The sequence below is a fragment of the Ambystoma mexicanum genome, chromosome 2p (assembly GCF_040938575.1).
Source record: "Ambystoma mexicanum isolate Mex_15411 chromosome 2p, UKY_AmexF1_1, whole genome shotgun sequence".
Lineage (NCBI taxonomy): Eukaryota > Metazoa > Chordata > Amphibia > Caudata > Ambystomatidae > Ambystoma > Ambystoma mexicanum.
This window is the reverse complement of record NC_090923.1, coordinates 799,518,623-799,544,017: the sequence shown is the minus strand read 5'-3', so window position 1 is coordinate 799,544,017 and position 25,395 is coordinate 799,518,623. Positions and strand designations below refer to the sequence as shown.

Sequence of the window (25,395 nt, the reverse complement as noted above, 5' to 3'; positions counted from 1 at the left end):
AGGAAAAAAACCTTAAAAACCTGAAGAATCAAGGGTACAACTGGTCAACGTCTACGCAACGTGACTCCCTGTTTGGAGCCTTTGATGGCGCAACGCATCTTTAATATTCAGCATTTGATGACGACATCCTATCACAGACATTTTACCATCATAAATAATGAGTCCTGAAGAAGCATTTCTTAATGTGAAAACAATTGTTCACCTTTAAGATGACTCCAGGATTGTGCAGGCTGCATGATGCAACGTTGGGTAGATATAATACAATAATATTACACTACACGTTGATGCTCAAACACCTTCTCAAACTCTGAACGTAACAAAACCATACCTCTACAGCACCACAAACCGCATGCACTTCACAACACCCCGACAACAAAACAAACCATACACAATCTCAGCCCAACACCACATGACGCTTACCAACCGAAAACGCAGCTGCGCTCAGTGAGCGGCTTCTCCAAACTGAAGCTGCCAACAGCACATCACAGCTCTCTTGCTCTTCTCCCGCTCAGTCCTACTAACAAACCCGGCCACCCTCCTTGCATTACAGATCCGCCTGAGCGCCAAGAGACCGTGCAGGTGGCCACAGTGCGCGGTACAAGAACCTTTAATATAACATAACAAAACACATCAACAAGACTGGATATTTACAAATAAATGTTGAGGGGTGAGCTAGCACTTGAAAACTTTATTCTCAAAGCTCCAGGGGGGTGTTTGGGAGCTGAATTCCTTTAAATCTGAAGTATCCATTAAGAGCACCGAACCCCCAGAAGGCAAATGGGCACGCAGAAGGACACATCAGTGTTCCGGAGTAGTTATACAATATACTTCACTATAGAATCTACCTCACAAATCCAGAAGACTCTTTGCGTCAAAAATGGGCCCCCAAACACCAATCATGAAAAAGGATATCGAATCTTAAAAGAAAGGGGTCAGCCAATTCATTTTGGTTGAGGGGTTGGGGGGGTGGTGCTGTTAGGTGGTTTGATGGCATGAACAGGACTTTCCTTCCTGGCATATGAACAATCACAGTGCAAAGGTCAGACTCCCCGTATCTCGCCTTGGATATGATTTGCGGTCAGGCGCAAAACTGGAGGCATCTTGTAAACCAAAAAAAGTCCACTATCTCGTAGGACTTCCCTCACCACAATGTGTCCATTCTAGACTGACCGGAACCAGGGTATCGGGGCAGCCACATGCAGTTTGTATTTGTATTTGTTTTATTTATAGTGGGCACCTTGCCCAAGGGCTTCTGGGCGCATGTTTAGGAAGCAGTTACAAGTTACAGTATAGATGCAAAAGAACACATTTACATTGTACTCATATTAACAACATGTTCAGAGTAAAGCAGAAACAAGAGAAGAAGGGGCGATAAGTAAGTTCCGGCAAATAAATACAATATACATTTTAAACATAATGTTCAGCATAGCAAGTAACGAGGGGCACAGCAAATCTCAGCATGTGGTCTGGTCAGTCTATGAGCAGATCCCCGTAGGTGATGGCTTTAGCAACTGTGGGAGTGTAGTGAGGAGGCTAAGGCTAAGGCACCCTGTTCATGAAGCCACAGTGTGGTTTTAGCTTTGAAGGAATGGCAATAAGGAACGTTTCTCAGAGCATTAGGAAGGGAGTTTCAGAGCTTCGCTGTAAGGACTGGAAAACTCGCACCACCAGCTGTCCGTAATTTGAAACTGGGCATCGCCAGTGTGTGTGCCTGGGCAGATCTCAGTGGTCTGGCTGCTGTGTGTTGTGTTGCCCTCTGGCTCTCAGACGTATCAAGCCAGTGCATTTTTTAAATTGGCTTTTTAGACATTTAATTATTTACTATTTTTGTTTCTTTGATATTGGGCAGGGGAGGGGTGCGGGAGGAAGGGGAGGAGCATTTGCCACTGATTCGGCCGGACTTCACTCCCTTAGCTGCCAGGCCCGTAGGATCCTCTGGCCTGTGAACATGGAGAGTGGCTAGGATGCATGCAAGGCTCTGGATTGCTGAGGGGCCAGTCTAGCCTGGAAGGCTCCTACGGCACGCGCCAGGCCACCACTGGACTCCCAGTGTGGTATGAGCAGCTGGATCTGGAAAGGGGTTTGACATGGGTCTGGGCACATGTGAGCAGACTGTTGGGCACAAAACATTGTTCCCATGGGACCAAAGACGCCACTGCAGGATGTAAATCATGGCACAAAGTGTAAATATGCAGTCTAGGTGCTGGTTGGAGGGGGAGGGTATTAAAAAAAGCATTTTAAAAAGCTGCAGCACATAAATAAATAGCAGTTAACGTTGGGATAGCCGTGGTAAAGCGAGAGACTATATTGGACCTCTAGGCGCAGAAATGACCTGACTATGGTCCATATAGTCTTTTTATGCCACAATTGTAGGAGCATCTGGATCAATAGGGGGGCACGTCGGAGTACCCCAGGTTACAGTCATGTATAGTGAGAGCGCCCCAAAGAACTCAGGCACTGCATATTAGTGGCATACAGGAATCAACATCGCTATACATGCATGCAGCTACCATGCTCTGGTGTTTCAGCAGACGCCCTCTCAGTTGGAAGTGGCAGGCAAAGAGTGACTGGGGCATGCTCGTGTAACTCCTGGGCGGAGCAGAAGAATCCTGAACTGCTCAGGGCATTGTAGGATTGCCATCAGTGAGCAGGGCAATATCACACCAGGTTCTTCATAATGGGGAAAAGAGATATGTACACCAGCAGGATCTGCCCGGTGATCGGGGGATGACCCTGACACATGGTCAACTCAAGAACAGCCACATTGACAGTCCATGCAGCGGGAAATATTCTGGACTTCACCACAAATGGGTTAGTAGGTCAAGCAGCGCCGGCCTTAGGGGCAGCAGCTCCCTGGGCGATTTGGTGACCCCACCCATCCCCGCGCGCCCCTGGTCAACAGGGGGCGGGGAAGAGGGGGCAGAGCCAGGATGTGGCACTTTTTCTTTTTTTACCAAGAGGTAATGATGTGAATAGGGTGCATTAGCACCCTATTGTTATTAAATGCGATCTGACGCCACAGGCGCATTTAATAACAAAGGGGCACCTGCCGCGCCTTCTCCCACAACGCCAGCTCGGGGGAGCGCTTAGAAGACTCCCCCCGACCTGGCGTGGTGGGAGGCTAATGGCACCCTTTTGTTATTAAATGCGCCCGCGGCGGTGGGGCGCATTTAATAACAATAGGGCCGGGTACTGACAACAGCAGCCTATTGTTATTAAATGCGCCCACACCGGCAGGCACATTTAATAGCAAAAGGCCGCCTGCCACGCCTTCTCCCACAATGCCAGCTCGGGGGAGCCCTTAAAAGACCCCCCCGACCTGGCGTGGTGGGGGGCTAATGGCGCCCTTTTGTTATTAAATGCGCCCGCGGCGGTGGGGCGCATTTAATAACAATAGGGTTGGGTACTGACAACAGCACCCTATTGTTATTAAATGTGCCGCACCACGCCTTCTCCCTCAATGCCAGCTCGGGGAGACCTTGAAAGACTCCCCCGAGCTGGCGTGGCAAATGGCGCCCTTAGAAGGGGGGGTATGGCACCCCGGCTGGACGCCAGGCCTGTCCCCCCTAAGGCTGGCTCTGAGCTCAAGACACACCAAGGAGGAGAACAGCACCTGCATGAAGAGCAGAAACGCACGTACAAGGGGGCTCGTATTAGTGTATCGAACACAAATAACATGCAAAGTAGAACACGCACTGGCAAAGCCAATAGCTTTGGCTTTTGGTCAGGCATAGGATAGGCATAGCTATTTTGGTACAACTTGGCCATAAGGCAAATGTTATGAGTACATGTGGATGTCATGTCAGTGCCTGGTAAGTGCCTATTTAATGCATACAGCCGCAGTCTGTGTAGTGCTCATCACATCCCATCTCACTTCTTAGCTGTACTCCTACGCCAATAGTTTTAGCTTTATAGGTGTTGCTAAAGCGAGACCCATCATCCAGCACTAAAAATGGTGGCCAGAGCACAAAGGAAGAGGGAAAATTAATTAGGGGAACAATATCAGACTTTGGTAATTGTAAGGAATCATGGCAGCAGGAAAATAGGAGTGTGCTTCTGCAATTGCAAAGGCACGCAGCAAAGGAAGTTGCAAGAAGAAAAGCCAAAACATAATAAAATACTATTTTGACACTTAAAGACCAGCAACACACGACTGTTTGTGGTTTTCCGGGGTCGCACACTGTGAGCCTGCCTGGTCCATCATACACAGTTTTCCATAGGTCAATATGCTTTTTGCTGGAGCCTCGGGTCCTCTACAACAAATATGTTGGACTGGAGAAGAAAAGGTTCCGTACGGGTTCAATCTGTGCACAGGTGGCCCAGAATCACACAGGTGGCCGGAGGCTCACTGGCAGGCAGGAAAAAGCCACTGACCCGCGCACATCTCGGACCAATCTTAGCAATACCCGAAGCCCTTCTGAAAAATACATCAACATTCCAGAGTAGCACCCAGCCCGGAGAGGCGCGAGCCCACAAGCTCTTAAGAACATTCCAGTTTGCTCCGTTGAAAACCCACCACCAGACCACTGAGAGCAACACGCCACAGCCCCAGAACTGGAATCCACCGCTGTTATCCAAACGCACGCTGGGAGTTACAATCCAGGGGGTTTTGATTAGTAAGCAGTAGGCATTTTCAAACCCACCTGTGAGTCGCCCCTGGCACAGGTGACATGTCAGTGCCGACGGGATATCACAGGAAAAAGCCTTGCCACAAAAGGAAAATAACATGAGCATTCACATCGCTTTCTCAAATCTTCTGTTTGGTCCCCTTTCAAATACAGGCACAAGTGACGCAGGTGACACGGCACTGCCAAGACAGTGCTCACATTGGCAGTGGTGAGAAGGGAGGACAGGCACTCCAGCGTGAATGACAAGTCAGAAGATATACTGATGAAAAAAAGGCACGAGTCCCAAAGAGATCAGGACCCTCGCGTCCCCTCACACTAGCGCAGGGGACGCGAGGGTCCTTATCTCTTTTGGGGCACTTCCTTTTTTTCTCTTGGTATTCGCCGCCTTGTGCCAGGGTGGTATTACTCTGCCCCGCACCGGCCACTAACATCTAACCACCAATTCATCTTAGCCTACACATAACTAACCATGGTGTGCAACATCAGTGTGACCCTTTTTCCTAAGATATACCGGTGAGCCAATCCCTGAGTTTCCTACAGTGAATCTGTGGGCAAAAGAAGGGATGGTGTCCAGGAGGGAGAGGCCTCGGTCAATCCCAGCATCACTGTTAAAGGAGAACCTACATTAATAGGGTGGGAACTGAGCTTAAGGGTGATGAGACGGGCTCACACTGACGCGGGCACACCACAAAGCCACAGGTTGAGTTGGAGCCCTGGCGGCTTGTGTACTTGTGGCTGCCATGCCCCCTTCTTCTCTACGCAGGGCCCGATCTGCATTGCCAATGTCCCATGGCCTTCCACTGGAGCTAGGTGTGCCATGCTTATGTCTTCTCTAGGTTTAAGCTGGGGGTCGGATGTGCCACTGCATTGACCTCACAATGTGGCGGGCCAATGGTCTAAGCCCCTATCCTTCCCAGAGTACCACTGAGATTAGGCATGTCACTTTCCTGTCCTATCGGGACTCCCACCAGCGACAGAAGAGTCACCCCTTGGTCCTCTCTAGACTTGTAAGGTGGACAGATGTGTCGCACCTCCGTCCTCTCTAGACTTCCGCAGGCGTCAGATGTGTCCTGCCCCTGTCCTGGTGGGAGGTCCTCTCTGGGGTGCTCTCTACAGCTCGGTGGAGCTGCGCTGAGCCCGCTGACACGCACCGTGTTCTTACCGATCTTGAACTCACAGGGCCTCAGGCGAGGGTCCTCCAGAATATTCAGCCGCCTCTTCTTCCGCCAGCACCGTGCAGGGTATGTGTAGATCTGTCCGGGAGAGGAACCTGCGATACAAAGGGGAACAAGCAAGAGTGGGGCTGTGAGATCAAGAACCGCCAGAGGAGACGAGAACATAAAAAAGGGAACCACACACAAAAGGTCCCCCAAATGGGTCATCAGGTTGGGTCAAGATGAATCGCTTTACAGTAGGGCCATGACTTGGGGGAAGATTCACAAAGGATTAGTGTGCACATGCAAATCATGGGGGCAAGTGTGCAAATGTTTAAGAAGATGATCAACACACTTGTGAACATCCAGCAAGCACATTTGTGGAGGTGCATCTTGAGCGGCCCATGTGCTAGCTCTGTGACCTGCAACCTGTTGGCGCTGCATAGGTGGGTGGGAAGGGCACCACCTTGGCCAAGTGCTGTGCATCCTTTCATCGTTAGTTAAAGGACAATAATTGCACACAGGCACATCTGAAAATCACGTGCACCGACTCAAAATAGGGTGCATGGGATTTTTGCACCCACAAATCTGTAACACTGAAGCGAGATTGAGAAGATGGTCTGCAAAAATCCTCCTAATGATTTCAGTGCGGTGCACTCAACAGGCCTGCATCTCACACTACATTGGCGCAAAGGGTCAACGAGTGCGCGCACAGGCGCACTACGCCCATGCTTGCATAGAGTTTGAAATGGTTGCCCAGTAACCTGCCTGCACTTTTTGTACACATGCTCTTTTTGGCCGCATGCATAGTGCACAGCTAAGGATAATGTGCTATGAAATATGTATCATTCTTACAGCGCAAAATCTTCGATCTCGTTCCCGCTTCTCTGATCCTCTCACCTTTTTCCCATATTCTTTCCCCCCAAAGACCACAGTTTGGAATGCACCAGGCGGGGGCACAATACACCAACATCCAGACAAGCCTCTGCACCGTAAGACCACTACGGTGGTAGGGATGGGCACAGCATAAAAGCGTATTAACATAACATATCCTGAACTCTGCAGGGACACCTGTAACCCTTGGACAAGGCCCTGACGGAAGACCTCAAAGGAAGGAATACAGGAAAGAAGGCCATGTGACAAAGCCCAGAGAATGGATGTGGAGAAGGAGGAAAAACAACAATGGTGGCAAGCCACTGACTGCAGTGAGGTGTTAGAAACATCCAGAGGAAGCGAAGGAAGAACAAGGGAAGGTTGGATGAAGAGATGCAGAGGAAGGGATTCTATAAAGTGGAGCAGGAAACAGAGGAGGAAGGAGATAAACGAAACAAGGCAGGAGGGACTAATGTGAACCAGCACGAATCTAAGCGAGAAATAGCAATGAGTAAGACACCCAGTGCTCCAGATAAGAGTTTTAAGTGTGAGTATTTTACTCCCACATTTTTAAAGTTAGAAGTAAAATTATTTTTGGGGGGAGTAAAAATGTAGGTCCATTTCCCATTGGGAGTATTTTATGAGAGTAAAACGATGTTTTAACAGGAGAACAAATGTTTTGTGATAATTATTTATTTGCAACTAGTTATTCATCCACATTAAAAGATACATGCTTACTTCTTCCGATCATGTAATATTAGTTAGTTTCTTCCTCTGGTACTACAGGCACAACTGCTCCAAAACATCCATGGAGCTGTGTGGGTGGAAGCAGGGGCGCAAGGTCCTACGTGTCGGTTTCCTATTTTTTGTTGGGAGTATTTTTACACTCTATTTTAATTATTTGGGAGTACGTGCCTATTTCTATCGAGTAAAAGTGGCTGGTACACGCCTTATCTGTAAAGCTGAGACACCAGTTCCAGAGGCGCAGCACACATGAATAGAGGCCCGCTTTAGAAGTGGGTTAGGGCGCCCCTGATATTCCTGCAACCCATAGTCAGGTTCAGAATGCTCAATCTTGGTGCCACAGAATTTTGGGTTCTCACTGTAACTCAGGGGTTAGATGGGTGTCTTGATGCCCCTGGCCAATGCATTGGCAGATGAGCCAAATGCACCGGTCGGTCGGGCAATAGCCGGGCAAAGCCCTTCATGCTCCACAGGACTAAAAGTCTATACAACTACTGCCAAAGGGTAGCAGCCGAAAACCATCCAAATTCAGGGCTTAATTGCCCACCTGTGAGCAGAGAAGGCAGCTAGGGAGGTCTACAAAATGGGAGTTGCTACAGAGATCAGTGAGGGAGGGAGGGCACCAGAGATAGGTGGTGAGGGTCAAGCTACCCAGAGCTTGCAAGTTCTTAGCGTGTGCCTGTTGACCGGCGGGTCACACACAACTGCACACTAGTTAGTGATTGGATTGATTAAGGTGCCCTCAGTCGAGAAAAGAATGAGAAAGTGTAGTAGGATAAACTCTATCCTCCTCGTTGGTATTATCCCCCTGTCCCGCCCCGGCCTTGGGAACATTAAAGTGATGAGCACGAACTGTACAAAAGATACAGTTCTACCGACCGCCTTCTCTACACTGGAGTTCAGGGTCCCTTTTTCAAAATGCAAATTCTTCTTTAAAAATGGAAAGACAATGGTGCACGTGCGGACTCGCGCATTCGCCCCACATGTGCACAGGCTCAATTGATAAAAACTGCCACTTGCTTCCCTAGAGTACAGCTCCAGACAAACCAGGCAAAGCTTTATTTTTGAGGGCCAGCCTCCAATTAACAATAACACCTCAGACGAAAAAGCCTTAGACCACAAATGATAGACAGCCCTTGAATATCATTACAAGTTTGATAAAGAAGAAACAGTTCAGAAAAGGAAACTGTGCGGGTACTGCTAACAGGCCTACTGGTCCACACTACTGGAAATACATACTGTTTCCAAGATTTAGAACGGATTGGGCAAAATAAATGAATGCATTCTGGTTTCTATGGTTTGTTGGTATCACTAGTCACTGCCTCTTTCACTATATTTAATGCACTGGGTACATTTCTGCGAGGAAAGTAAGCCAGTGAAGATCTGGCCCCGATGTTGCTTGTTAGTACCTCCTTTCCTTGTGTAGTTTTCATTCGGGGATAACTTTAATCGATTGCTTTATTGTTCACTGCGTTTTCTTTATGCTTCAAGTAGCCTCTCTCTGTATGGGGTAGAAGTGGCAGAAAACCGTGGAACCAGTGTATCAGTGGAACCACATCGGCACCCTTCCCCTCAGATTCCCCGTATGGAACCACATTGGGTCCCTTCCCCTCAGAATCCTCGTATCGAACCACATTTGGCACCCTTCCCATCAGATTCCCTGTATGGAACCAAATTGACACCCTTCCCGTTAAGATTCCCCATATGGAACCATATCGTCCCCCTTCCCCTCAGATTCCCCGTATGGAACGACATTGACTCCCTTCCCCTCAGATTCTTTGTATGCAACCAAATTGGCACCCTTCCCCTCAGATTCCTCGTATGGAACCACATTGGGTTCCCTCCCCCTCAGAATCCTCGTATCGAACCACATTTGGCACCCTTCCCATCAGATTCCCTGTATGGAACCAAATTGACACCCTTCCCGTTAAGATTCCCCATATGGAACCATATCGTCCCCCTTCCCCTCAGATTCCCCGTATGGAACGACATTGACTCCCTTTCCCTCAGATTCTTTGTATGCAACCAAATTGGTACCCTTCCCATCAAATTCCCTGTATGGAACCAACTCAGCACCCTCCCCGTCAGATTTCCCTTATGGAACCAAATCGACACCCTTCCCGTTAGATTACCTGTATGGAACCATATCGTCCCTATTCCCCTCAGATTCCCTGTATGGTACGAGAACACCAAAGGGGGGTTTCCAAGTGGGGTTCCCGCAAGCTAGTCCGTGGCTTGATTCTCATGGACTGTTCCCTTTTCTTCCTGTGCTAGGGAAAAAGAGGCACAGTACAAAGGAACCAATGGGGCCTTGACAGCTACCATGATGGACATGTAATTCACAGTTGATGGTCTCTGTGCTGTGCGCATCACTACGGATTCACTATATTCTGTGGTGATAGGCAGAGGAATTCAGGGTCTGCCAGGGTTCCCCATGCCTTTCACCACTGCATAGAGTGACAGTTGGGAATCCGGCAGAAAGTGGCAAAACCACCAAACTGGTGGGGCTCTTTACACCAGATTCCCGAACCCAAAAAACCCATTGTTAGGTACTCACTTGCATGTAGGGGATGGTCATTCATTATTGACCCACTCCCGTGAAATAATGCATGGGATGTTGCCAGTCTACATGTGGGATGCATGGAGCATTTATACATTTGTTGTCATGGTCCCACAAAATACATCCTTCCAGCCTAAGTGTGTCTTAAGTAGCAACCTCCTGCCTCCAGCTTTCAGCATCCCTTACCTCAAAAGCTTGTTGGTAATGCGTATACTACTAGTCATACAACAACAAAGCCCACACACCTAGGAGCATCCCTCCGATTGGACAGGCAGGCACTGTGTCCCACAAGTCTGTCAGTGAAATCAGTAACATGATATACCTATAAAACAAATTTAAAAAACCCACACACCTAGGAGCATCCCTCAGATTGGACAGGCAGGCACGGTGTCCCACCAGTCGGTCAGTGAATTCAGTAACATTATATACCTATAAAACAAATTTAAAAAACCCACACACCTAGGAGCATCCCTCAGATTGGACAGGCAGGCACGGTGTCCCACCAGTCGGTCAGTGAATTCAGTAACATTATATACCTATAAAACAAATTTAAAAAACCCACACACCTAGGAGCATCCCTCAGATTGGACAGGCAGGCACGGTGTCCCACCAGTCGGTCAGTGAATTCAGTAACATTATATACCTATAAAACAAATGTAAAAAACCCGCACACCCAGGAGCATCCCTCAGATTGGACAGGCAGGCACGGTGTCCCACAAGTCTGTCAGTGAAATCAGGAACATTATATACCTATAAAACAAATTTAAAATACCCACACACCTAGGAGCATCCCTCAGATTGGACAGGCAGGCACGGTGTCCCACCAGTCGGTCAGTGAATTCAGTAACATTATATACCTATAAAACAAATTTAAAAAACCCACACACCTAGGAGCATCCCTCAGATTGGACAGGCAGGCACGGTGTCCCACCAGTCGGTCAGTGAATTCAGTAACATTATATACCTATAAAACAAATTTAAAAAACCCACACACCTAGGAGCATCCCTCAGATTGGACAGGCAGGCACGGTGTCCCACCAGTCGGTCAGTGAATTCAGTAACATTATATACCTATAAAATAAATTTAAAAAACCCACACACCTAGGAGCATCCCTCAGATTGGACAGGCAGGCACAGTGTCCCACCAGTCGGTCAGTGAATTCAGTAACATTATATACCTATAAAACAAATTTAAAAAACCCACACACCTAGGAGCATCCCTCAGATTGGACAGGCAGGCACGGTGTCCCACCAGTCGGTCAGTGAATTCAGTAACATTATATACCTATAAAACAAATTTAAAAAACCCACACACCTAGGAGCATCCCTCAGATTGGACAGGCAGGCACGGTGTCCCACCAGTCGGTCAGTGAATTCAGTAACATTATATACCTATAAAATAAATTTAAAAAACCCACACACCTAGGAGCATCCCTCAGATTGGACAGGCAGGCACCGTGTCCCACCAGTCTGTCAGTGAAATCTGGAACGTTATACACCTATAAAACAAATCAAAAACAACTGAGCTCTGATTTTTTTGGAGAGTACCGCGCTGCTAGTATAAACAGGTATACATTCTATTATATTGATGTCAATTCCATATAAACGTAACAAGACCGACCCCTAACTGCTTGGGATGCAACATAACACAATATTGAATAGTTCTTGTGTAAAGAAAGGAAAACACAGAAAGACTTGAAATAAAGTTAGTCTTCTATTACTTTAAAAAAGTCAGAAACGAAAAAGTTTCACAGTGCCTGTTTTGTATTTTTTACACAGATATGTTCCTTGTAATACATTAGAACCATTCAGTCACACATTAATGCAGGCCCTTGTACAGTAAAAACTATTCAAACAGACATTTCCTTTATCAATTTTGTATTTCTAAACACTCAAGGGTATTTCGTTGTAAAGTGGCCAAAACGCGCTTCACAATATTGTATTAATTGATAATCATACAATATGCTAACTTCTTTCAAGGTGAAACAATATTTAGTGTCAACAGTTCTAAACAAAAATAAAAGACAACAGAGAAAACATATTGACAGTTAATGATATTGTAGTATGTTCTTTAAATACATGTGTAAACAGATTGTATTGTAAGTCTGAAATAAGGATTACCTATTTGTTTGGTCCTAGGTGATTTGGTCGAGATAATTTAATGTGATTTTTTTAAAGGGTAATTTTTCCACAATTATGTGTGGGGGGACCCCACCTCCTTAACACGCCTACACTCAATATTAACCTTAACCCACACCCCACATATATTTGAGACAAAATCAGGTACAAAAACTCGATTAAATCTACATCAAGTAAATATGCTGCTGCAAAATGTCCCATTCCCATTTGTTTACCATTCCAGAGCTTATTAAATGGGTCAATTCATTTGAAGGTGTATTCTTTTCTTTTCTTAGTGTCTTTATCCTTCACCATGCTCGAGGGTAGATGTGAAGCACTACCCCCTGCTGCTGTAACAGAAGGAGCCCCATTGAGGTAGCAAAATGACAGAGCTTTGACCAATGTTAGGCAGGGTAAGAACCAACAAATGACAGCAACACATCGTCGCTAACAGAATCATGCTACGCTCTCAACGTTTCCTGAATTTTTGCATACCTTTTGGTATGAGTGATACAGGGGAGAAAACCAACAAAGGGGCTTTGGCCAAAAGTAGATCAAAATGTGGCTCGTGGGGATCCCAGGTTCTTGATCATCCATGATGCAAACTGAAGTCTTTTCACATTCGATCTCAAGGCGATTAAGTGAACTTTAGGACACCCTCTTTACCCATGACCAAATATCCAACTGTAAGAGGATTCAATTCAGCACTACAGCTAAGTTAACGCCTAGTCTAGAATACTGAATGAAAACCCTTATTGATATATCTTTAGGTCCAGTTCATGCGTTCTGGATGACTACCCCTATATAACACCCCTCTCTTGGAATCCCCCTGACCCCACTGAGCCAAGAAGTAGTTCTGTTTTGCAAGTTTAAAAGGTTTATTTGATAATTTAAACAATAGGTATATATATCCCACTTTATAATAAATTAATAATTGAATATCACACTTAATCTGATATGATACAGATTAACAACAGAGAATCTGGCACTAGCACACTTCTTTATAGTCACTAATGAGTTGACATGAAATGGATGAGATAGCGCACTGGGAAATAGGAACAAAAGAAGAATAATGTGATAGAGAATGCTTTATAGAGTTCAAATGGATGGAATGTTGAATGAATGAAATGCAGTATAGAAAATACTCAATATGATTTCAATAATACAATGTAATCACTTTTCTCTGGCAATCCCCTCCCCCCCTTGATGCAATGCAAGGAAATGGAAGGAAAGCACACAGTTCTCAGAAATGCAATCAATGTAATCAGTTCAATCCAGCAAGCTTAGACAACAGAAAACAGATAGGAGTTTTGAAATCACAGGCCCAAATTGCTTTGATATGTGCTGGCAATGAATTAAAAAAATATGCTAAAATGCTTTTAATTCCCTTACAGAGGTTCAGGGTGAGTGGTATCTAGTTAATATTAGTCCAGGCTCACACTAGCAATGATGCAGGGATAGTTAGCAGGTTAAACGAATTTCTGGCAAATGGAAAGCAAACAGCAGCAGTTTTTACATGTGAAGAAATTGCAAATCGCGGTAAAATTCGCGGATGCGTGTTCCGCGATTGCGGTAAAACTATAAGGGGTAGGAATGCGGTTCTTGGTGCGATTCAAAGCTACGATTCTAAGCTATCAGAGGAAAGTTACTGCAAGTCTCTAGCCCAAACGGTCGCGGAGATATGAGCGATTTAATAAAGGTCGTTTTTGGGTTTGCAAATTTCAAAAGCTCAAAATGACAAGTGCAGCTTGCAACTAGAAATGACAGGTGACAGCTAGGAAGCAGTTCTACTTAGATTAAATAGATTGAATTATATTATTTAACTAAGAGATTGGTTCTGCACAGTTTTCTAGGTACTCACACTATATTCTTGAGTGAAATTGGCCTCGCCATGGATCTGGTCAGGGTTTTGGACTGGACTCTGGTCTGGTCTGGTCTGGCCTCTGCACTTCACAGTGATCTGGGTCAGCTCTCTCTGCTGGTCTGGGTCTCTCTGGGTACAGCACTGCTTTCTCTCTGGTCTGGTCTCTTAGTTCTGGATAGATTGAAGTCTCTAGTTTGGCTTTCTGGAGGTTGATGGAGGTAAGTATGGATTTTTCCGGCAGAGCGTCCCGCTGCAGATGGATTTGGAAGGTCCCTATCTGTCCTGTCTGTCTGCTTTTATGTGTTTAGAATGTGGGTGTGTTCTAGCATCACTGACCCTACCTCTCTCTCAGCTTCTAATTGGTCAAACTTCCATTTATCATTTGATTGGGGAATGAACTGTGAGTCAGAGTGATGTCATTTTACAGCCTGCAGAAAGTCCACTCCTCCTGTCAACTTACACACAAATCTAGATTTGAAACAAATACATATTTGCAGAGGTACATATTGTTTTAAAATCATATGCACCCATCATGCATTACAGGAGGTATACCCTGTTCAAACTCTGCTCTTCCTGGGAGCTTGCATTCAGAAATGGCACATATTTCACTTTTTAACTGATTTTGCAATTTCTGACATTGACCCAACTTTACATACATGTGTGCAGGGAGTAGGGACATTAACTGATGAAGTTTCAGATTTTTAACATGCATACATTTAGAGTAATATCCACTTTTCCGCTGACACCCCCCTGAACATGCCACCGGGTCGAAAAACCTCTTAAAATGTGGGCAGAAAAATCACAAGAATTATGGTATCATTTATAAAATTTTCACATGTCCGCTCTATGAGTTATTCATCTTTTTAAAGTTATGTTCTGGCTCCAAAGGGGTGTGGTTTCCCAGGTCACATGGTATAGAAACCAGTCTTTCCAGTTTCTGCCAAGCCAGCTTGCTCTCACAGGCAGTGCTCCTCCCAGCTCTTGCCAAGAGGAAGCTACATTTTACGACTGCGGTAATAAAAACCTTTGCCTGAGTGAAGAGGGCTTTGTTCACTCTCCTGCAGAGCACAGATAATTCAATTATCAGATAGATGGCATATCCTTTGTGTGAGCAGCAAAAGGAAGGTTGGCCTGGGAACACAGTGGTGACTCAAGTTTCCCTCCTGATGGGGTAGTTGCCAGGCAGAATTCAGTTCCTTAAGCCGGGTTTCAGATAAAATGTCACTTTTTGTTCCCCAGTTTCTGCATTCAAATAAAACTAAACATTTTTACATATGCAGCTAGAAGGCTGATTCCAAGTTTAAAACTATGACATTTAAACAGTTACAAAGGCATGTGACACCAAACATAGCTCACTCATTTAATCTAAACATTTTCGATTTTAGTGTCTTTAAATCCAGTGCAACTTAAACTGCTGACTCCATAGCAGTTTTGTTATAAGCATTGTTTTGGGCTCTTCATTTCCCAGATTTTGTAGGCACACAACACTCCATTCTACCAAATGTCTGCTGGTGTCCAGTGAGTTTTTAGATGTGTTGCAATGTTTAAAATAGACAGTTTGAGCCTGCCTTCAGAGAAACACAGGGTGGTTTTAAACTGCCGGCTTTTGGATAGTGGTGAGTACTGGTACTGCACCCATTTTTGGGATTTAAGAAAATGAATTCCCAACAGTTATGGGTTTGCTTTTGGCAATCAGCATTGCCACTCCCAATGGTTTCAGACTACTGTGCGGGTAGTCCAATGGTGGTTTTAAAGCGCTTTGAAGCTAACCGGCGCTACTGTTTTTCCTTTGGCAACCCATTTCCCTCATGGCAACCCAGCCTTTCATTCTCGCACTGGTGGGTGGCAAGTGAGGCAACCATTTTAGTGTGCGCACAAACTGCTCAGCTTTCCTGGATTTCAGCGCACATGTGGGTTTTCCGCCATCTTGAATTTTCTAAGCCCACAGCACCAAATGTTGCAGCATGATAGCTTAAACGTGGGTCAGGACACCCAACATGCCCCCCCACGCGACTGCACTTTGAATTTGAGTCGATGGGGAGTCGCGTGCCCATGGGTTTTGACCCACGCACCGGTCTGTCCGCATAATCTTCTTCCTCTTCTGTAGATGGCACAGTTCAGCATCTTCTTCTCCATCCGGTACTGATCGATCGGTTCTCCTCGCCAGTCCTGATGGGAGTATTGGGCGGTCCACTGGGCCCATTGGATCTTCGTTCCCGGTCTCCGGATCATCCTCCTTGGCCAGTCTCAAGGTCTTCTTTCTCCTAGGACGACAAAGGAAGAGCGGCAATACCTATTCATAGAAGTTTTTCCACCACCGTTGAGATAGTGGGGCAGCATATGCATTTCATCATCACGAAACATTACATTCTTATTTTGAAAAAAAAAACAGTATAACTAAGAGACAGTTTCATGCAAGTCACAATATTTTAGAGACTAGATGTGGTATGTTTTATGGTTGGAACTGAATTAGTCTGAGACAGTACCCGCTAGGATTCCAGAGGATTCCTCCAGTTGTTGCAGAGTGTGCCTGGGATGGCAACATTTCAACTGGTTTATGTGGACCCACTTGTCTTCCCCCGCTGCCAAAGGACCTTTGGGGATGTGGATTTTGTAGGCCACAGGAGAGATCTTGTCGATGATCTCAAAGGGTCCTTTCCATGTAGGCAAAAATTTGCGCTGCTTGGCCTGGTTCCTTTGGAAGTTGTATAGATAGACCCGGTCCCCCACCTGATATTCCTTCCTGGAAGTTTTCAGGTCATAGTGGGTCTTCATGCTATCAGCTGATCTTTCTAGATTCCGCTGAGCATAAGCAAAAGCATATTGGAGGTGTTTCCTTAAATTCTCTACATACTCATGAGTAGTGGAGGCATTTATCAGTGTCTGCTCTTGGGTCCTGTAGAGCAATTGCTGAGGAAGCACCATCTTGCGCCCAGTCATCAACTCAAATGGTGACATTTTGGTTGCAGATGAAGGGGTAGATCTGATGGCCATTAGGACCAGAGGTAATCGGATATCCCAACTTGGCCCAGAATCTGCCACAAACTTCTTTAACATGCTCACAATGGTTCGGTTATATCTCTCTACTGCCCCAGAAGAAGCTGGCCGATAAGCAATATGCAACTTCCTTTTGACCCCCAGTATCTCCCACATCTTTGTCATTACTTCACTGGTGAAGTGGCTACCTCTGTCTGACTCAATCCTTTGAGGTAGACCAAAACGGGAAAAGATGTGGTTAATCATCAAGGCAGCTGTCGGTTCTGCCTTGCAATTTGGGGCTGGGAGACATTCCACCCACTTGGTAAACAAGCATGTCACAGTCAACATGTACTTATTCCCCCTAGCCGAGCGAATCACAGGGCCTACAAAGTCGATTTGTAAATCTGACCATGGCAGTGTCATTCCCCTCTTTTGTAAAGGCGCCCGGTGTGTGAGGGATGTCGGCTGAAATTGTGCACACACAAGACACCCCTTCAAGTATTGGTCGAGGTCCTGCCCCATGTGTGGCCAGTATGCAACCTCTCTTAAGATTTCCAATGTAGTGTGAAACCCCCTATGACCGGCGGTGGCCGCATCATGGGCGTGACTTAACATCAGGCTTCGGAATGAGGTAGGAACCACCCACTGATCGTGGCCAGCTTTGGATTTCCTTACCAACAAACCGTCTTGGATTCGGAACATTTTTGGACATTTCATCAACACTCTTAGGTCCTCTTTCCCAATGTAATCGGTATCCGTCAGGGGAAAGTTCTCAGGGTCCTCAAGGTGCTGGTAAAATTTACCAATTATTGGATCCCCCTTCTGAGCAGTAATCAAATCAGCATCAGGGGTCTCCTTACTCCATTGTGCAATTGAAAGGTCGTTGTGAGCATTTGTCTGGGACCTAGTGATAGCAGTGACCTGGATTTCCCCCAACAGGGACTCAATCTCAATTAGATCCCCTTGGATGGCCCCGGTTTTGGCCAGCTGATCAGCTAAGTCATTTCCAGTTTTGTCTGGTCCCTCTACTTTGGAATGACCCTTGATCTTTTTCCAATAGATGGTCATCTCATTCGAGGTGACCAGATCATCAATGTTTTGGATCAACTTCCCATGTTTCAAGGGTTTGTTGTTAGCACATAACATGCCTCTGGTTTTCCAATTAACCAGGTGCTCCACGAACCCGTTCCGTACATAATCCGAATCTGTGATTATGACCAGTTCGTGGAGTTGATGTTGGACAGCAGTGAGGATGGCCTGATGCACAGCCATCAATTCTGCCACCTGACTACTTCGGGGACCAATTTTGTATCCAGCGGAGGGTTCTGGGGACTCATTCACCCATGCATTCCCTACGCCAGCCACCAGTTCTTTCTCCCCGTTGTTGTCAACATGGTAAGAGCATCCATCCACGTACACAGTGGGCATTCCCTCACACTTGTCTTCTTCAAAGACTTTGTGGGGGGAATTAAGGTATGCCTCCATGTTGTCCTTTATTTTTAGACTTTCGTCCTCGAGACAGTTTTCTCTGGCACAATCATGCAAGTCAGCCAGACCTTGCGCGAGGGGACTCTTCTTGTTTTGGCCATATCTGACCTCCACAGGAAAGCCTTGCATTGACAGAATCCAGGAAGTAATTCGGGAATTACTCACATTTCCGGCCCGGATTCTATCACTTTGGAGATATTGCAGAGGCTGGTGTGGAGTCTCCACTATGATGTGTTCCCCCTGGATAAACGGGCGGTAATTCTTCAATGCCCACACCGTTGCCAGGAGTGTCTTCTCACAATCGTTGAATTTTTCCTCCACAGAGGATAAAGTTTTGCTCGCATAGGAGATTACTTTATTGACCTTGTCATGCTTTTGGTATAATACTGCCGTCAAGCACGTATTAGAGAACCCCGTCTCCAGGAAGAACTCCTTGTTTCTGACAGGGTAAGCTAGGCAAGGTGCTTGTGAGAGGCTTCTTTTGAGTTGTTTTACTGCCTCGGATTGTTCTGGACCCCATTCCCACTTGACCCCCCCCTTCAGGAGATGAATCAGGGGTCTGGTGATCTCTGCGTAGCCCTCAATGAACTTTCTGCTGTAATTAGTCAGTCCAAGGAGGCTCCTTAGTTCCCGCAGAGTTGTGGGGTCTTTCAGTTTCTGAAGTGCTTCCACTTTCTTTTCCTGGGGACAGAGACCCTGAGGAGTAATCTCATGCCCCAAGAAATTAACACGGGTTCTACACCACTGTGCTTTCTGAAAGGAAAGTTTTGCTCCGGCGGCCCTCAACTGCGTCAGAACATAACGGATCTCCGCTATGTGTTCCTCCACAGATGAACTTTTGATGAGGACATCATCTACATAAGCCAGGTTACCCCTCGCACCCAGGTCGGGCATGGCCTTATGTAGGAAAATGTTGAATTCATTGCCGGAGTTGAGGTATCCGAAGGGAGTCCGGGTCCATGTGTACTGCTGGCCCCCAAAGGTAAAAGCCAGCTTGTATTGGTCCTCCCTACTGACAGGCACAGTCCAGTATCCATTGGTCAGGTCTATTGCAGTGAATACCTGTGACCCCTGAATCTGGGCTAGCCCTTGGTCAATGTAGGGCAGAGGCCATCGGGAAGTATGGACCCGTTTGTTGAGCTCCCTAAGGTCGGCGCAGAGTCTCCACTGGCCGTTTGGCTTCAATATTCCCAGCACCGGATTATTGAAGGTGCTGTGGACTGGACGGATTATTCCCCGGGACTCAAGGTTCTTAATTATTTCAGTAAGGGACTCCATTGATGCGAGAGGCAAGCGATATTGCTTCACAAACACAGGAGTCATGCCAGGGTCCGTGGGGATTGTTGTTGTGTGGATGTCAGTGCGACCACAGTCATATGAGTCTACCGCAAAGAGATCTTGGAAATCCAAGAAAACTTGTTTCAACTTTTGCTTTTGTTCCAGAGTCACACAGGCATCAGCTAGGTTGACTCTCTCTTCCACCATCTGCCTGAAGCCTGGAAAGACTTCTGGTTTGGCTATTTCAGCGGCCTCCTCCAGCTGGGTGGAGAAGTCCCTGGTCAGAGTGCTGATCTGGACCGGAGGCTTCAGGTGGGAAAGGCAGCCCTCATGGACCTGGAAAATCACCTCATCCCTCCTGAAGTCGCAAGTCACATCTTCCTTACCATAGGGGCAGGAAGTGTACACCAGGAAGTTCCCCCCATGCCGGGTAAAAATCCTGTCTGGTGTTGCGTGGTCCTCACTGTCACTGTCAACGCAGTCCTTGGGGATTGGTCCTAACAGTTCATTTCTAAGATCAATGGAGAAATGTCGGTCATCAACCGCCATTCCAATAATGGTGCCTGCGGCTAGAGTAATACTCTTTAAGTCGCTGTTATCCACCTCTATTGGAATGGTGTCATGTTCTATGTTGACTAATGGTGTTGGGTTTACCCCCAACCCTTGCTGTTGGAGAGAAGCATTTAGATGTATGTAAGCATCAGGGTTTTTCAACTCTTGTCCTCTTTTAACTTTCACTTCCAGGGAGAATTGTCGGGTCCTTTCTGGGATGGTGACTTCCTCTTTAACCTGAATTTCAACTGCATAAGGTAGCAATTGAGCTGACCTAAATGCTTTTTCTGGATCATCAAAGCCCATGGGATTATCCGCTAATCGGGACCAAGCTTTGAAGTTTATTAGGTCCAAACTAATGGCAAAGCGATTGAGAATGTCACTGCCTAAGTAAAAGGCGGCAGGGACGTCTCGCACGACCCAACAATTGTGGACTATGCTCTTGTTGCCAATGGAGATTTTGAGCATACACCTGCTTGGCAGGAGATGTTTTGAATTGGGTGCTTCCAGGTCCATTTCCCATTTGTCTATCAGTTTGAAGGTGGGAATGGCTGGATCTTTTGGGAGTTGGCGAAACATGGCTTCGCTGATGAAGCTCTTACCGTTGTTCACACACACTCGAGCGAGAACAGAGTCCTTCCCATCATTTAACTGAACAGGGATGAACAACTGCTCTCCAATTTGCTGAATATCAGCCAGGCTCTGAGCTGATTTCACATCTTTCTGGACTATAGGAGTGGGAGTTTCAGATTGTGGATTGGTATAGAATTTCAGAGTGTTTCCTTCCAGCGTGGAATACCACTTTAGACTGGAAGGAAGGTTGATTTTCAGAAATAGAGAGGACCCCCCATCACCAGTCTGTTGTCCTACTGCTATTACTGTCACGTCTGGAATCTGGTTGTTCTGGAAGTGAAATTCTACTTGGTCAGATTTTTGTTCAACCATGTGGCAGGTGCCGTTTAAACTAACATGGTTGACACTCTGTTTTAATTTTATTGGTCGGCTAGTCTGGGTCCAGAGGACCTTGTTTACGCAATCTATTAGGGGTGACAACCTTCTCAGGAGGTCATTCCCTAGTAAACAAGGGGTGCCCTCTGGGGTCACAACTATGACCGGGTGTTTCAACTTGTGTCGCCCGATCTTAATGTCCAAGTCTGCAGTCCCCTCGACGGGAATTTCCTTCCCGTCAAAGTTCTGCAGTTGTCCAGGAAGAGAGGTGAGAGGAATTTGGTAATTCTCTCCCCTTCCTGCATTCAGTTCGTCAAAGGCCCTTCTGGACAGAAGGGTAGCTTGAGATCCAGTGTCCACCAGTGCCGAGATTGTACCCTGCCCCTGTACTTGTACCGGGGCATAATATCTTCCCTCCTTCTCCTCAAGGGGGCACAGGTAATGTACATTTTTGGACAACTGGTGGGCTAACTTTCTGGTTTTGGACATTGCTAGAGAAGAAATTTGGACAGAATTCTGTGGAGAGCCTTGGGAATCTGAAAGAAAAATTTGGCAACTGGAGATCAGAGCCATTGTGGGTTCCCCTGGCTCCGGTTCTGGGCCGCCCCCCCCTTTTTGGAGGCAGTCACCAGGATGGGTTTGAACCAGGGGATTTTCTGGCGGTTGGTTCTGGGATGAGATGGTGGGCGGCGGTAGCTCAGTCTCCACATCTCCCCAGTCTGGATTTGCATCCCTAGGGACCCATTTTTCTTTGGTATGAGTTCCCCCCTCTCTGAAGGAGAAGATCCTTTTCTCAGGATCCTCTGAGGATCCCTCTCCCTCAAATTGGAAGATCTGTACCTCCTCCTCAAACTGAGTCTGTTTGGGTCTTTTGTTTCTCCTACCCCCCCTCTGCTCCTTAGGAGGCAGACTTTCAGGGGCAAGAGATTTTGTTTCCGGTTCCTGGGTTTCCAGGGGCTGTTTACAAGTGAGGAAGGAAGCTTCCTCCAAGGCTTTACACCCCCCTTCCCTTTGTGCCTCCTCCCTGGGAACCGGTGAGTTATCGGGGTGCTGCCCCCGTCATTGTTCTGGAGCACCAGGTCCAGAGTTGGGTGCGTTCTGCGCCGGCACGCCCATCTGAGGGTTCTGCTGAGCCCTCAGTATATGACCCATATCCCGCGCCATGTTTTGAACCTGGCGCTCTAACTGGGAAACCCGCTCAGGCTGATACGGGGCCCTGTTTTCTCCCCTGGGCTGATCCCGGGAAGGGTAGCTGTCCCTCCTCTGGTAATACCCCGGGTTGGGAAGATTTGGGTACCCCTCCACCCTTGGCCTCCCCTCTCCCGGATTCAGTGGTCTGGGCTCAGGGAATTGGGGAAAGAAGGATGGATGGTTTTGGGGCTGAAAGTCGGGAGGATATCTGGGGAAAAAGTTCTGCCCAGGGTTTGGTAAATTTCTGCCCTCCTGTGGGAAGTTTGGAGGGAAGTTCCCTGGGTTAGGTGCTTGGCTGGATCCCCCCCCTTGGGCTGGAGGAGTCCACACATAACCCAGGATGGGTCTGTTACCTTTGTAGCGAGGACTTACATAGTCAGGAGAGCGAGGGACCCCATTTGTGGGGCTGCCTCCCTGGCTCCCTGTCTGTGACTGGCCCGAGGACCTTCTGGGCCTAGCATTATTAGGTGCAGGTAGGTTTTTAGGCCCCCCCATCTCCAGATCCAAAACGGGGGTGACCTTTACCTCTGCCACCTTGACAGCAGCAGGGGTGCTGTTGGCTTTGGGGTTTTTCTGGGCATTGCTTTTATTTTCTATGGGCTTCTGCACCTCATAGATCCGGGTAGCCTGTTCAATGACCCAGTCTAAAGATCTTTTCTCATGAAAATCTCTCACGAGCTGGGTCATTATATATTTGGGCAAGGCATGGAAAAATGTATTGACAAACTCTCTACTATCTGTGCGCACCCTTCTGGTGGTTTGCGCAAAAGCACGCTTTAACTCCTGCACAAATTCTCGTGGGGCCTGATCCTCCCCACATTGCAAATTGTAGGCCGCCTTGCGAGCCTCTTGAGGGTTTCTGTGAACAGAAAAATGTTTCAGGATGGCCGCCTTATATGTGGACCATCTTAAATGATTTTGGTCCTCCAGCCCCGCAAAGAAACTGGAGTATTCCGGGGAGAATGTCCACTTTACATATTGAATACAGCTTTGGCTGTCCTTCAAATGGAAAGTCTCCATCATTTGTTCAAACAACTCTAAGTGCTCCCAAACAGAATACTTAGCGTTCTTATGGTAAGGCGTGATGACGCTCCTGATCGCCTTAATCTGCTTTAAGGGGTCCTTAAGCAAGGCCCTTTTTGCCTTATTGGCCTTTTTGGTTCGGGTAACCCTTGTCCATTCTTCCTCGGACTCAGAGGCACTGCTCCCAGAGGTTCCCGTCTGTTCTTCCAGGTTTTCCCGGATTCTGCGAGCCTGGGAATGGCTGGCAGAATGTGAGGACCTGGTATCCTGTGTCCTGCGCAGTTCAGAGGAGTCTTCAGATTCCTCCTTGCTGCCAGGATTTGATGGGTACCCCCTCCACTGACCTAACTGGGCAGAGGTTTTCAGGATGCCCTTAATGGGCCTACTCTCCTGGGGTTCCCCATTGAACTGTACTGTACTTGGGTGCCCATACCCGGATGCCCACCCCTCCATTCCTGAGTGGTACTGGCCTATGAGCCCCATACTCTTAGCTGGATAGTGATCTGCCATCCCTGCGGCCCTGTGCTCATGTGCGCCAGGGGACATGGGGGTGGTAGAGTCCAGGGACTGGGGGAGATGAAGGCCCCTGGTGTTAGGGCTCCTGCGGTTATGGTCAGGAATCTCTCTTTCCCAGCGGACCTCATCTCTATCCGCCCCTGCTCCCTGTTGCAATGCAAGAGCCTGCATTTGTGCTTTCAGTTCCTCTGTTAAGGCCTTACTCGACTCTATCAGTTTCTCCTGCATCGCTACCTGTTGCTGGAGCCTATCATTGTGTTGACAGAGGGCCTCATTCTCCCTCTGTGCTTCCTGGTTGGTCCTGGAGAACTGGGCCAGTCTTTGCTGCAGGAGGTTTACCTCCTGGGCAATGTCCCTATTGGCCTGCTCCTTTCTTGCTAGAGCATCTTCCACCCTTCTGGTGTGCTCTACCAAGTTCTGGTTTTCTTTTTGGAGATCACCCAGCCCCTGGTGGGCCAGGTGATTTTCTTCCATTTTTCTTTTTAAATGGCAGACTTCCTGGCCTAAGGCGTCTCTTTCCTGACTAAGAGCCTGCATTTGTGCCGCCAGGTCGTCCCTTTGCCTTTGGAAGGCACCAGCTTTCTGGCGCTCCTGATCAAACTCTGCCTGGGTATCCAGGTCTTTCAGAATCAGTTTATTGCTCTCCTCCTTCACTCTATCTAGGTGGCCTTGCAGGGTGACTACCTGCTCAGCACATGCCCTATTGAAGTCTAGCTGTTGCTCCAGCTTTTTCTGGCTTTGCAGTAGGGAGTCCAAACCTTCTTGGTGTTCCTTCTGCAAGGCCAGAAATCTGGTATCCTGTTCTGACTTTTCCTTTTGCAGCACATCCATATCCTCCTTTATTTTAGTGATGTACTGTCTGGTCTCATTTTCTGACTCCTGGCTTCTGTGCAGCCTTTGCTCAGAAGAGTCCAGATCAGATTGGGCCTTCTCTAACGCCATCTGTTGCCTTTTTGCCAGATCATGGCCTTCAGCACATTTATTCTGTATGGCTCCCATGTATAAATATAAATATGCCGCTATCCTAACAATCTTGTCGTGCTCATCTTTGGCCTTAGGAGCCATATATAGTTCACTCAGGGCCACGTGTAATGGACCCTGATCTCTATATATATCTGACCCTGTTTCAGTGACCTGTTGCGTGATGGCCTGCAACCAGACTGTTTGGTCCTGGTGAGTCCATTCACCTCTCACAAATAGTTTGTGTAAGAAGTGCTCTCTGGCTATTTTCATATCTACCAAGGTCGTCATTCTAGAGATTGGTCTCTGTCCTGATTTACAGATGTTAGTATTTTAGTTTTGCAGAACAGAACTTTTCTTGGAGTGTCCCTTTTGAGGAATGCTTCACAGCGTAATGCAGCGTGGTGATCCGACCGGATGTATGTATCCCGTCAGTTAGCACACTGTATTAAGCTGCACAAGTGGTAAATCTAACCCAACGTCTCGGCTCGAGCCCCCAATTTGTAAGAGGATTCAATT

The 25,395-nt window shown here is 47.1% G+C and overlaps 1 protein-coding gene across 4 annotated transcripts in view; it reads right to left on the bottom strand.

The window, feature by feature from the left end:
• DPF1 (double PHD fingers 1) overlaps positions 1-25,395 on the bottom strand; it is a 989,286-nt gene that overhangs the window by 499,489 nt on the left and 464,402 nt on the right. For 3 of the 4 annotated variants that reach the window (XM_069644470.1, XM_069644467.1, XM_069644471.1), the window contains exon 3: positions 5,791-5,898. In XM_069644470.1, coding sequence (XP_069500571.1) covers positions 5,791-5,898 — 108 coding nt within the window. The remainder of the gene's footprint in view (positions 1-5,790; positions 5,899-25,395) is intronic. The other variant, XM_069644468.1, reaches the window with a different exon arrangement.